Source organism: Manacus vitellinus, unplaced genomic scaffold, assembly GCF_001715985.3.
Source record: "Manacus vitellinus isolate BGI_N305 unplaced genomic scaffold, ASM171598v3 scaffold_25_pilon, whole genome shotgun sequence".
Classification (NCBI taxonomy): domain Eukaryota; kingdom Metazoa; phylum Chordata; class Aves; order Passeriformes; family Pipridae; genus Manacus; species Manacus vitellinus.
The window spans coordinates 3,426,037-3,439,481 of NW_021939882.1; the positions used below are offsets into that span (position 1 = coordinate 3,426,037).

The following is a 13,445-nucleotide window of genomic DNA, read 5'->3' on the forward strand; positions in this document are numbered from 1 at the left end:
TGAGGAACAAATGGGAAGGCAAAAGGTACTGGAAGTGCAGAGGATTTGCCAAGTCAGGAGGTGAAAAGCTGCCCCTCAAATAATTGTGTTCCGTGCATTTTAATCAGGTGCAATATTAGCTGTGCTGGCAGGGTGATGACCAAGGAATATAGTCCTGGATACCCTTTGCTTTCTGAACTGACACTTCCATTCTCTTCTTGCCCAGAGACACACCATGACCTTGGATACGTGGGGCTCATTGTTCCTGCAAAGTTTGTTCTCTCCTTACAGTATTTGACCACCACAGTCACTGCCATTTGCTGAAGAAAAGGACTGAAATAAATAAAGCCTTGCTGAGACTCCCTGAAAAACCAACAGGTGTGGACACATGGTACCTCTCACTGCACAGCTCCCCTGGGGCACTGAGCAGGGAGTCCTTTGTACAGCTACAAATCCTCTGGGCTTTAAAACCAGTTCACCTCCAAGAGGACTTTCACTGCCCAGTGTCTGGTTCATGCTGTGAGTTTGATTCCTGAATACAGTAGGACTGTTAGAAAACACTCAGCCCTTGGGTGAGTTATTTTCCCTCTGTGCAGGGACCCACCCACCTCTGCAGTCCCCTTGTTCTGAGGCACTGCCTTTTGGCAGTGTGTTCACAGAGGTTGCACAGGGAAACCCTGAGTTCAGTTAAGACTGTCATGTTTTCCTCTATGAAGCTATAAAACATACACAGTCCCCATATAAAGCCCATTTCTTTTGTAGCAGTAAATCCCCATTGAATCATAATTAATTCTGGCAGGTGGATTATGGCTCTGTGTGCCTTCAAGAGATAATAATATTAATGATATATATATGAATATATGTATATATATATATATTTATGAAATGTAAGATTTTACCCTTCACACTCCCCTGCCCCATCCCTGGAAGTGTCCAAGGCCAGGCTGGACGAGACTTGGAGCAACCTGGTCTAGTGGAAGGTGTCCCTGCCCATGGCACATATTAATATTTGCCTGCACAAACATCAACAGCTTCTCCATCATGTACATGCCAAAATATTACTGGAAATAAAAGGGCTGAAGAGACAGCCAGGCATCCCTTTTTTATAGGCAGTCACTGCTGCGCAGATTGAATGCAGCAGGGAAAAGCAATAAACCCGGAGCTGAATAAGGCATGGAATAGATTTTTCACCCCTTCTTTGTTTATTTAGTTTGAGGAGGTTAAAGTGGCATGTCTTGTTTTTTTTTTTAAGAAAAAGCTTCACTGATATTTTTCTAAGCAAGGTCAAAACAGAAGTGAGCAGATCGTGGGGTAGGTTGCAAGGAGGGGGGAGAGGGTGGATGTGGAGCATGCAGAGATTAATGTAATTTGTATGAATCAAAGACTTTAACATCTTAATTACTCATCTTAGGGTCTCAGTGATTATGCCAATTGATCAAAACCATCAGAAAAAAGCCTTCTCCAGGGATAACATGGAGCAAGGAGGGAATGGTACATCTTTAAACGCTAAGTGACTGCAACACCTCCATGAGCTGGAGCCTGAACAGCGGTGCTGGAGCCCCACGGGGGCCACTTCTGCTGACAATGCCTCTTCCTCAGCAAACATCACAAACCCACTTCTCTCCCTCTGTTGTTCTTTTCTAGACCTTCAGCCTGAGGATCAGCCTGAGGAAAATGGTTCCCCTGAAATACCCATTACTTGAGGTATCAAACTAAAACTCCACTCCCATGAGCTTCTGCACCCTGCAACCTGCTCGTAGCCGTTGTCACCCGAGAGCTGTCGAGGGCTGTTTGAACGCTGGTCCTGCTGAGAGGTGTGGAGCAGTCCTTATCCCCAAACCACTGCCATCCCCATGGATCCACTCCTGTGGTAGAAGCACAGAAACAACCATGGTGCCTCCCCCCAGCCATGTGTTGGGTGGACAGTGAGCCCATAATTAACTGAATTTATGAAAACATATCTGGAAAATTTGGGAGGGGGTGTTTCACTGTCCTACCACCGTCATTTCAAAATTCCCTTCACCTGTATTTCTTTTTCTTTAGCATTCAAACTTGTTAATTCCCAAGGATTCTCCACCTCTACTACAAAAATTCTACTGTTAGCAGAAGAAATCATCTTATTCCTCCTCCCCCCATCCCGCAACAATTCCTTTTTTTTTTATTGATGGTAGGCAGAAGTTGTTTTTACAGTGAGCCAAAACTCCATAATTCACACAGTAATTCAAATGGCTGCTATAAAAATAGCCCCATCTTCCCAGTGGATTAAGCTGTCTTGCACACCAGACTAGCCGGTCCGGACTGCTGCCAAATGCTATATTTACATTTCCAAACTAGAATCTGTTTCTAATACATTTTTATGGGGAGTTTTGACCCTTTATATTTATTGTTAATGAGCTTTCATCTCTATAATAGCATTTCATCCCAAAGGATCCTGAAGAGTAATTGCAATAACCTGGCATACAAAATATACACAGAAATCAATTTACCCACCACTGAAATGTGGCCACAACTGGAGGGGCTGGGAGCAAGTGAGTGTTTTGCAGAACCCTGGGCTGCTGCAGCTGCTTCCACCACACAGGGACAGGCAACCTGTGCTGGCCCTGCTCCAGGTGAGATATGGAGAAGATATTTAGTGACTGCAAGGCTTGGGAGCTTGGATTTTGGGGCTGTCCACAGGTCATGGGGAGCTGCACACTGACCTAGCAGGGACATGGCACTGGTGGAGCCCCAGAAACAGCCCCTGCAGGCACCAAGTGCTACCATCACATTCAGCAGTGGCTGGGAAGCTGCTGGCAAAGCTGGAATTCCTGCTGGGATTGCTCCTCTTCCTCCAGCAAATCCTTCCTCGGATTTGCACTGTGCAACCACTTAAAGCAACCTGCTGGCCTGGACCTGCAGGCTCCAGAGGAGAGCTGGGCTCGCTGTGACCTCGCAGCCCCTCGTGGCATCAGTGTGGCTCTTTTAGCCCCTGGGACTGCAAAGGGCTGATTCTCCTTGGCCATTTGCAGCTGGCAAACACTGGCCTTCCCCAAGCCCTGCTGATGGAGGAGGGCTGGGGAGCAGTGAGGAAAATGCCACCATCCATCCCTGACTGCCACGGGGCAAACCTCCACACCTTCATTCATCTAAAACACCACTGCCCACGTGGTGCAAATATTTCATCATTGGCTGCTCAGTTTGCAGTGTTTTCCTTCCTGCTCACCCCAGTGGTGCTCACGCTCTGTGTTATCAGCAAGGGAAGCCACAGGGCAGGTTGTTTCTGCCCCCTCCCCAGAGCCCTCCGTGGAGGGACGTGATGCACATCCCACATGCCCAGCAGATGGGTCCTGCTGCAGCAGTGGGATTTGGCTTGGGCAATCCTGTCGTGTCAGGGCACTGGCCGAGCCAGGATGAACTGTGTAACCTGCTGTTAAGAGGCTTTTCCATGTCCTCTCTCTTTTTCCCAATCATCATCTGGCTGCTGCAGGACAAAAGCCTCTTCAGCACTAATCCTGGCCAGCCTTTCCCGGCGAGGAGCGGGTCAGGCATAACACCACTGCACCTCCCATCCTTCCTGTGCTTACCATGGATTATTTTCCAGGAGGAAGCAACCCAAGACCTTTCAAATCACTTGTCATCCACCCTCCTGAGTAAAGTAACATTCTCAAACAAAAGGATTTTACCTCTTTTGCCCCTCAAAGGGCACCAGTCCAGGTGAGCAGGGGAGCTGAGTGACAGAGACCCCCAACTTTGCTGGGCACTCAGTGCTCCCTGTGGGATCCCTGCAATGCCCTGCCACTGCTGGCATTTTAAAAAAAAGCAAAGGCCAAAGAGATGGAAGAAAAGAGCCTTTTCTTCCCCCATCCCTTCCTATAAGTCATTTTCCCTGGCCTATTTTACAGGAACTGAAAATCTATTAGAGGAACAGCTTAATCCGGTTTGACTGTAATAATTAGGGTGCTTTAAAAAACCCCTGACTAATCGTATAAAATGTGATTGTAGACAGTTCAGTGCATGACCCTTACACTTATCACTGGAAGTATTATTACAAACCAGAAACAGCTGGCAAGCACAGAGGGGGATAAAGGGAATAAAAAAAAAAATCACATGTAAAGGGACAGGGACTGTTACTTTTCTGATCTGGAACCAGAGGCTCTGGCAGCACCTTGAGCTGTCTTTAGTTCCAAAGCCCCAAGTTTTAGGAGTGAGCCTGTTTTAGGAGTGAGCCCCACCAGCCCTGAGGTCCTGTCACTGGCACCTCCTTTCCTCACCCTGTTCTTGCAGGCAGTCCAAGATGACTGGAGTTCCCCTCAGGGCCCTGCAGTCAGCAGAAGTTTGGAGCAACAATGGGCAGCTTTTCCAAAACAAGCCAGTCTGTGTCAGTCAAGCAGGACGCAGTGTTTTAGGGTCACTGGGTGTATTGGGACGAAGTTGGATGTTATTTTTTTTGGTCTGTGTTTGGCCCTAGCCACCTGCAGCAGTTTATGTTTTCTCCTGCCAAGTATTCTGATAAAGCAGTGAACTTGGCCTTGGAGGGAGAACTTCTGTATAAACTGTTTTAATTGGTCTGTTGTGATTGGTCAATTGCTCATCAAGGGCAGTTGGAGGACAAAGTGATGAGGAAGGTGATGAAGGCATCCCCCAGCCTCAATTGGAAAGACCCCCCCCAATTCACTGCACCTGCGTGGGGGAACTTCCAAAGTGCTCACTTCCAAAGGAGGGGTGCACTTACATAACCAAGAGGGTGGGATTGAGAGCCCCTGACGGGCAGTGCTGGCCACACCTCCCCGGGGCAGGTGCTCTCAATAAACTTTATAAAGGCAGACACGTTCCCTGAGGGTGGCTGGTTCTTCACGATGGACCAAGCTGCTTTTAGCAGGGATGCCTGCTGAAGTGGGAGCCTGCCACCCCTATGGAACTCGCAGCTGCTACAAAGAAGCTTTATTACTGGATAGAGTGGGTAAGACCTTCTTACAGGTGACACCTGGGTGAGTAGGGTGTCGAGCTATCTTTTTGGGGTCTTTTGTGCACTTTTTCCTCCGCCCTGAACCTTTTCCCTCAGGTGCCTGTTTTTTTCCCTTTTCCTTGTTTGCCACCTTTTTCTAATAAATAGCTATTTTTGCCAGCTAGCAACAGTGTTTGGTTTATTCACGTTCCAGAATTTCTCGAACCTGCTTTTCCCCTGACTTAGTTTTTGCCCTTCCCTGTTACACTGGGTTACAGCAGAAAAGCAACTCTTGCTTCCATGCCTTGGCTGGTGGCAATCTCGTTTTCTCTTCCTTCCAGTCTTTCAGGCTCCAGTAGCCATAGTTTCTTCCTTCACTTCCTAAGCCGAGACTGGGGGCAGCTGAGTTCCCACTATGGCATCACCACACCTTTAGTAAAGTTGGGGTTTTTTTCCACATGTTCTGCCAGACATCCCACAGGATTGCTGCCTGTTCAGGATGCCCTTTCCCCACAAGATGAGCTCTTTCATGTGCTGACATTTCTTGTTCCACCCTTCCTACCACTCCAGTAGGACAAACAAACAGTCCAGGCACCCACCCCTGCATGACTGTCAACTCTTCCAGTCCCTGTGGTCCACAAGCATATTTTGGTGGGGAATTCATCCTCTGAGCCCACTGTAGCATTCTAATATAATGGAGAAGATTGCCCAAAGGGATTCCTGCTTCACCAGGGTCAGTCACAGATGGAGAGGTTGGAGCTGATGGACTTGACCATCACATAAATGTTGGCCGAAGCACAGGGAAGGCTCTTATTCATCAGTACCACTCAGAGCTGAGCCTGAGCCCTCACCCAGACACCAGCTCACAAAAACACTGTTCTCTAGAGCCCATCAAGAGCTTTAGACTCCACAGAGAGATGACAGCCAGGATGAGTCTGTCAACACGCTGCTTTAATCAGCATTGAAACATATGACCAACCTTGAAGGAGGCTTTTAAAGACTGAAATAATAAGATGATGTACTACAATTCCAATTTTCTCTCTCTGTAACTGTGATTAAAATACATGGTTGATCTTGGAAGCTCTTCTGCAGTTTGTACAGAAACTGTAATAAGAACATTCACAGTGATGAAATTTGCGGCTGGAGTTGAGTTGTTTGGTTTCTTTTGCTCTCCCATGAGCCTTTCTTGGGTTTTTTTTTTTTTTTCATTCTGCTCCATACAGATTTTGATCTTTCCCTTATTAAATAGGAATGGTTATCCCCACTGACTCACTTATCTAATAATAGCTAGAACCTTTTAATTCAAATTATTTGATTCCTGGGTTTTTTAGATTAAAGTAAACATACAGTTAGAGTATTACTGGGAAACTGGCAATAGAAGTCCATGGTCAAATTATCCTGTGACTCAATCCTGCAAAGCACTGGATCCTTTTTAATACATTTTACAAGTACTCAGCAGTGACCTCTAACACCAGAGTGATTCCTCTCCTATGGTAGCTCAATTTCACAACTCTGAATACACTTTTTTTTTTGGAAGGAAAGCCATCCAAAGGTTTTATAAAATGTTCTTTAGCCTTTGGGAATGAGTCAATTTAATGCCAGGGTATCATTTCATTTCGAAGAGTTGAAGGATTTGAGGAAATACAATCTGCTTTCTGAACTATGTGAGATGAATATAGTTGTGGTTTTGTTATATGGCTCTTTTTCTGCTGGACTTCCCTGCAGTGCTCCTTTTTTTAACAGCCCTTCCTACGGAGCAGCACCAGGAGCAGGTGGCAAAAGAGACACTGCTCCCAGGCAAAGTTCCTATCATCCATTGGTTTTAAAATGGGAAAGAAGGGAAGGGCCACTGTAAAGCAAAAAATCACCAGCAGCAGATCAGCTTCTATTTGCAATTGAAAAATGGGCAGGAACACAAGGAATGAAAATGCCTCAAGAATGTGCCTCCTGAAAGCCAGAGTCACCTTTGTTCTGGTGCAAGGGTGCAGCCTCTGCTCAGCACCACATAGACCTCCCACCACCCCCCACCTCCCAGCCCAGGGCACGAGGAGCCAAACAAACCTGCTGGAGCCACGGAGACGCTCAGTCACATCAAGCTTTATTTTAATCCCGTCAGAAAAGTTCAAGAATTACACCAAAAAATACTTCAGTCTCTGCTACCTACTGACAAAAAATACACCACAAAATTATAAACTGTTCAGTGGTTCTGCTGGAGTTTGGGTTGTTGGTGGAGGGGGTGGTTTGTACATTTTGAGTGAGAAATGAATTTACAGGTGGAAAGGGAAGGGAGGAGAGGAGATCAGACAATGGCATTTGGCACTACATTTTTAGCTACACTATACAGTTATTTATCATGATGCCTGTTAGGACTGAGGAGTTCTGCCCTCACACACTGCCTACTGTCTATGTATGTGACAATGAGGACAAAACTGCCCAATGCGGGGGGAAAAGGGGCCAGTTCCTAATTTCCATCCCAGTCTAGCCACGAATCTGAAAAAGCAGCCTTAGTCAAATGTGAACCTATGCACTCTGCTCCTGCTGCTGGGCTCTCCCTGCCTGTGCTCCTGAGGAGCAGAGCTGCTCTGCAGCAAAGGCTTGCAGCTCTGAAAAAAAGAGAATCCTTGGGGTTTCTTAAAATCCCACCAGTCTCCACTAAATTTGTGGGAGATGATGCTTTACACTGCTCAGGACTGGATTAAGCTTGGGATCTGGTCTGTGTTTGCAAGCAGACAGACCCTTGTACTCTGAGAGCTACAGATACCCCTCTTTAGTGACCTGGAATGACATTGAATGCTGAAGTATCTGTAGCTGAAGGAGGGAAGCAGGAGCATCCCATTTCATGGGTGAGAGAAAATTAGGGGCTGAAAGTTAGAGGCTTAATACTGTTCTATACTGTCACCACTTTTGAGAGGTTCCTCAAATCATAATGGCATTTCTTTGTCTCTCAGTAACCCTCAGGAGAGAGGTCCCAAAGGACAAAGCCTCGTGGAATTGCCAAAGGTCATGCAGGAAATGTATGCCAGAAGCAGTAGGGCCCTGATCTCCTGACTCTGAGTCCTGTGCTCAAAAGTACGTTCATGATTTCACTGCAGCAGCCTCTGCCTGCTTCCATCCTGCTCCATGTTCAAACAGTAACTTGGATTTCAGCCTCAGAGCCCAGCCAGGATCACCAGCACTGTGGTGGCTCATTAGGAATGCTGAGATCTTTCTGGATTTACTTGGGCCACTGCACAGGGGTGTGGGCACATGTGTATTTGCACGTGTCTATGTTTGAGGGACGAGGGGATGCCTGTATTTCTCTATCAGTGAATGAACACTGACACTAAATTCAATTTGACAGCAAAATATCCCCCCTTTGGCAACTAAACAACATCATAATGTCTTTGTACCGGGTTCTTTCCACCCCCTCTTGAAAGGATTTCAGCTCTTCCTTCACTGCACGTTGAGCCTCTGTCGCAGCTTTCCAGCGATGACAAAACTTTGCATGATTCTCTTTGCTGCTTTTATCCTCTCTGGCTGTTTACCTAATTTGCTTTTTTTGTTTTTTAATTTATTTTTCTAACAAATAGTTAAGCAATGATTTAAAAATATTTTTACATCGTTAAGGTACAGTCAACATCAAACATGCCTTTGTACAAGAGCTCGACTCGGTTACAAATCAACGAGAACAATGCACGAAAAGAAATATCCATTAAGATGACTCCTGCACTTGGGTTTTATTTATTCCTGCCGTGCTGGTGGCACAGCACGCTCAGCTAGAGCAGTATAGACACGGTGTTGTCCCCCCACCCTCCCTCTTTGCCCAACCACCGCTCGTTCCCTTTAATGACCTTCTGTCTTGGCAGCCTTGGCTTCGTGGTTTGCGGATCCCGAGGACATCCAGGGCGATACGGCCCGGGAGCTGGTCTGCTTGGCCATGCTGTAGTGGCTGATGACGGTGTAGAACCTGCCCCGGGAGTTGGAATCCTGTGCAGAGTAGTAGGCGTCCAGCGAGGCCGGGATGCACCGCTTGTGCTGGGAAGGGGGAGAAAGCAAAAGTAGAGTGACCCCGCCAGCCTCTCTCCAAAGTCTCCTGGCTGGCTGTTTGCATGGAGGATGTTTGACTCAGACTTGCTGCAGTTGCCTTTCGGTGCCCCTGGGAATGCACCAAGTCGGGCAGCAGCCTTCAAAACCTGTTGCTATTGGCAACCCTGATGGCAGGCTGGTTTCAGCCCTGGATGGGAAATGGGGGCTGTGTAGGGAAGGTTTGGTGTGTTACTGACAAGCACAGATATCGAGGCCCCTTGCTGGGGGCCAGCCAGGGCTGGCTGAGCAGCTCTGCTCATGTGCTGGACCAAAAGCTCTGTAGATTCAAGTCCAGAATTAATCCTCAGACAAGCAGAGAGGACAGGCTGAGGCTGAGCAAGCAGCTTACGAGCTGCTCTGTTGCAGGGTGTTCTCCTGACCCGTGGGACGAGCACCTTGGTCAGGGATGGAAGCAAGCACAGCCCAACAGGCCAGCCTTGCTCAGAAGTGCGGGTTTGAATCTGATTCTGAAATTCATGACTGTCCAAACTTCACTTTTATCATAGAACCATAGAATGGTTTGGGTTGGAAGGGACCTTAAAGATCATCCAGTTCCAAACCCGTGCCATGAGCAGGGACACCTCCCACTAGCCCAGGTTGCTCCAAGCCCTGTACAACCTGGCCTTGAACACTTCCAGGGATGGGGCCCTGCTCTCTGTCAGAGGGAAGCCATTCCCCCTTATCCTGTCACTACATGCCCCTGTAAATAGTCTCTCTCCATCTTTCTTGTAGGCTCCCTTCAGATACTGGAAAGCTGCAATTAGGTTACCCGAAGCCTTTTTTTTTTCCAGGCTGAACAATCCCAATTCTCCCTTTTTATATAACTTAAGTGAATAATTCACAATGACTAATACACCAACATCTTACTCTATTTTCCAGCCTACAGATCATCCCTAGTGTGGTCAAGACTCCTGTGAGTTTATGAGTTTATTCACAGTGAGGAGTCAGTGAATTATTTTGCAAACTTTTTTTTTTTAATCACAACAGACCAGGCAAATAGTTCTCTGTGAATATTCAATATAAAATCACTGGGCAGTGGGGTTTTAGCAATTGTTACACGGTTTTGTTCTTGATAGAGGCTTGAAAGCACCTAAAAGTGAACTATATCTGGGCAAATCTGGATTTCTTTCACAAAGGACACGTGTCAGCACTCCAGGAGTTTGCTTTGCATTAAAATGTATGCCAGTAAACCTCAGCTACTTGAAAGTGTGGGAAGCAAAGGCAGGATTCCAGCTGCAATAAATCCATTCACAAATATGAGGGATTGTTCCTGAACATCTGTCTGTAGTGTTCACCAAATGCTAATCCCAGCAATTACAGTGTAACAGTAGCTGATGGAGGCAGATGCACATCCACATTTCCCATAACACTTTTTCCATTTCAACACGTTCTTGCCAAATGTTCTGTTTGGCCTGGTCAAAAAAAGCAGACTGGACTGTAACCATGTAGTCAATTAGAGTCTGTCATTAGCTCAGGCAATTCATCCATCTGAAGTTTCTTACCTTATAAACAAATCCATCTGGGCAACTGTGGTCGTAAGTAAAGGCTTTGTACACCACAAGAAACACTATGCAGGCAAGGAATGCAAGAGCCAGGCTGATGAGAATAGTGACCTACAAAAGAGGGATAATGTTACTCTACATATGTTAAAATGGCATATGAGCAACCTCATAATTAAATGACTTATAGGAACAGACATTCTAACAGACTGCAGCCTTCACTGCACTGTGCACTACTTAACTAAGCATGATAATTGAATGAATACTGGATCCAACAGCCCTGAATCCTCACTTCATTCCCATTCCCTCATACACTTTCAGGATTGCACATTCCTGTTTAACCCCTTGTAAATGTATGGATTTTGCTGAAGCATTTGTTGTCCTCAATGGCTTTGTGTTCCCATGCTCTTAGCTGTTGCACCAGTGTCATCATCTGCTGGCCCAACAGGAGCCCCCAGCAGCCAGAATTGTCATTTGGGGTCTGGTCTGTGTGGACAAACTGCCTTATAACCACGGAAGGTTCTGCTTTTCTGAGACAGAGGCAGGCAAGCAGAGAGGAGGAATGAGGCCTTTGTAGCACATATCCATTTGTGCCTTCTGGGTGATTAAACAAGGGCAAATTGTGCCTCGCAGAAGGAAGGGAGGGAGAAAGGGAATCCTCTATTTCTCAAAGCTGTAAAAGGACAATATCCCAACCACTGACAAAACCCAGCATGGAAACCTCACAGCATGTCCAAGAGCAGATGCTGGTGTTGGAGGCAGCAGACACAAAATCCACTTTGGGGCTCAAAAATTCCCCCTCTCCTCATTCCCAGCAGGTTACCTTGCTGCACCATTCTGTTTCTTTGCTGTAGCTCCCTTCTCTCCAGCCCTTCCAAGTCCTTCCTAAATAGTTCGTTCAACAGCAAGTTTTCTGTCCCTATTCTGTGTCTGGACTGAGGCCCTGACCCTTGATTTTTGCTGAGCTGTGTATTCCCTGAAGACTGCGCAAGGGTCTGTAAAGCACTCACGTTCTTCCCTTCCCCAAAGCTTTCTTGGTCCCATAATTCTGCAAATGCAGCATAAATGGCTCTGGACTTCCACTGCCTAAATTAGAGGTGGCTGCACCAGCAGCACGGATTTTGCAGGATGTTTTTCCTACCCCCAGGCTCAATCTGTTTGCTTCAGAATCCCACTTTCTCACCATGGCACCACAAGCTGAGCCCAGCACTGCAAATTTTCCCCAGTCTCACCAAAATCCATCTACTAAGAGAACTTCAGTGGTAGGATGTGGCAGGGACTGTGTGCCTGACCCTGGCTAATGCCCCTGCCTGCAGGAATGCTGCCACCATTCCATGTGTGTGCTCATCCCCCAAATCATGACCCCATTCCAGTATCAGAAGCGACCTGCACTAAAGGCATCAGTATCATTTACTGCCCTAGCAAGGAAAAACCACACATTTTTCAGCTCCATCCAGTCATTCAGGTTTCATCCACCCTGTTGTTGTTACAGTTATGTTACAATCTTCTGTATTTTCTGGTATGGGTGTTCAAGGTAATTGAATAATATGTACAGACAGAAGTTGTTCCTTGCCTAATGTATAGGAGAGATGATGGTAGAAAGTGGGGAAAACACAGGGATAATTCCTACAGGATAGTGGACAGGCTTGTCAGGAATAGTGGCTAATAAACAGCAAGCTGACTACATCTCAGAATTCACCAATAATGTTATTTTTATAACAATAATATTATGTATTATTATAATCAGTAAATATGAACTAATTGCTTAATATTGGTTCACATTGAAATTTGCTCTAATTCTGCCCCTCGATCATTCCAGCAGCTGCAGTGCTGGGAGCAGTGGGATATGCAATCCTGCACGGACTCAAGGGGCCACTGTAATTGCTTGCAGGGCAGGAAAGAGTCTTCTCACCAACCCCACAGAAAGATGAACTGCCTGGTGAGATGTGTTCCTACACTGCACACAGCACACTGGGACTATTACTGAAAGGTCCAGGGCTACAATTCTTGTTTTAAGACAAAAAGGAAGAGAGAAGGTAAATCTGTATGCACGGTGTTAAATCTTACCCATCCTGTCCAAGTCAAAACTCAGGAAAGAGAGAGGTGTGGAGACTCTATCTAGCAGGACACATTCCTAAGTTCATTGTTAAGTCAGAGTATTATAGTGTAAAAAGGTAAGAAGAAAGGGGCTAACAGGCTTTTCCAATGATGAACAGTTCATTGAAGCCTCAAACTGCCTTTTAGAATTACTGCTTGTATTAACCTCCTCCTTGGGGCCTAATCTGCTGCAAAATGGGTCAATTAAGCAAAAGGCAGCAGTAGAGGGAGAAACACTTACTGCTGGATCTTGTAAGAGAACATGTGTAAGAGAGTCCTGGAGTGTTGGAGAGGGATCTGGTGGAAAAGGAGTACAGTTGTATGAATTGCACTACTCTGACCAAAAAAATTTGGGATCCACCTTCACTCTATCAATGCCCACAGGGTTGAACAGAAATATTTCAGACCAGTTTTATGAAAGTCTTGGGTTTCCAACCTGGGGAAGTCATATCTCTTTTCATGGTGATAGAGGAAGAAGTCTCAGCTGGATTCAAGGAAGATGGAAATGTAATTTCACGAGTTCTCATCCCCAAAAGAAATAATATTACACCTGAAAAAATTGTGAAAAGTCATTTTGGAAAAGTATAGTTAAAAGAAGAGACTTTGTGGATTAACAATGCCAGCACTCTCTACTTTTTTCCAACAGGAGAACTGGAAAAAAAGGCCCCTCCCTATAAAGAGTCACCACATCCCTGCTCTGGCAGACCAATGTGGAAGAGCACAGAGTACATGTCCATCAACTCTCTCCATTTAAGAGGGGAGTGTGTCAGGCTTGGTACTTCCTCTGATTACAATGTAGGTACACAACGATGACAATGACACAAGTCTCCTCTGAGGTCAATCTGGAGGCACTAAGCCAGAAGTACATCTTGTTCTACCAA

At 46.1% G+C, this 13,445-nt stretch overlaps 1 protein-coding gene across 1 annotated transcript in view; it reads right to left on the reverse strand.

Annotated features, from left to right (window-relative positions):
* Nucleotides 1–8,452: 8,452 nt before the first annotated feature.
* NSG2 (neuronal vesicle trafficking associated 2) overlaps nt 8,453–13,445 on the reverse strand; it is a 33,491-nt gene continuing 28,498 nt past the window's right edge. Inside the window, exons 3-4 of the mRNA XM_029960301.1 lie at nt 10,471–10,581; nt 8,453–8,917 (exon numbers count right to left, since the gene is read on the reverse strand). Coding sequence (XP_029816161.1) covers nt 8,726–8,917; nt 10,471–10,581 — 303 coding nt within the window. The 3' untranslated portion in view covers nt 8,453–8,725. The remainder of the gene's footprint in view (nt 8,918–10,470; nt 10,582–13,445) is intronic.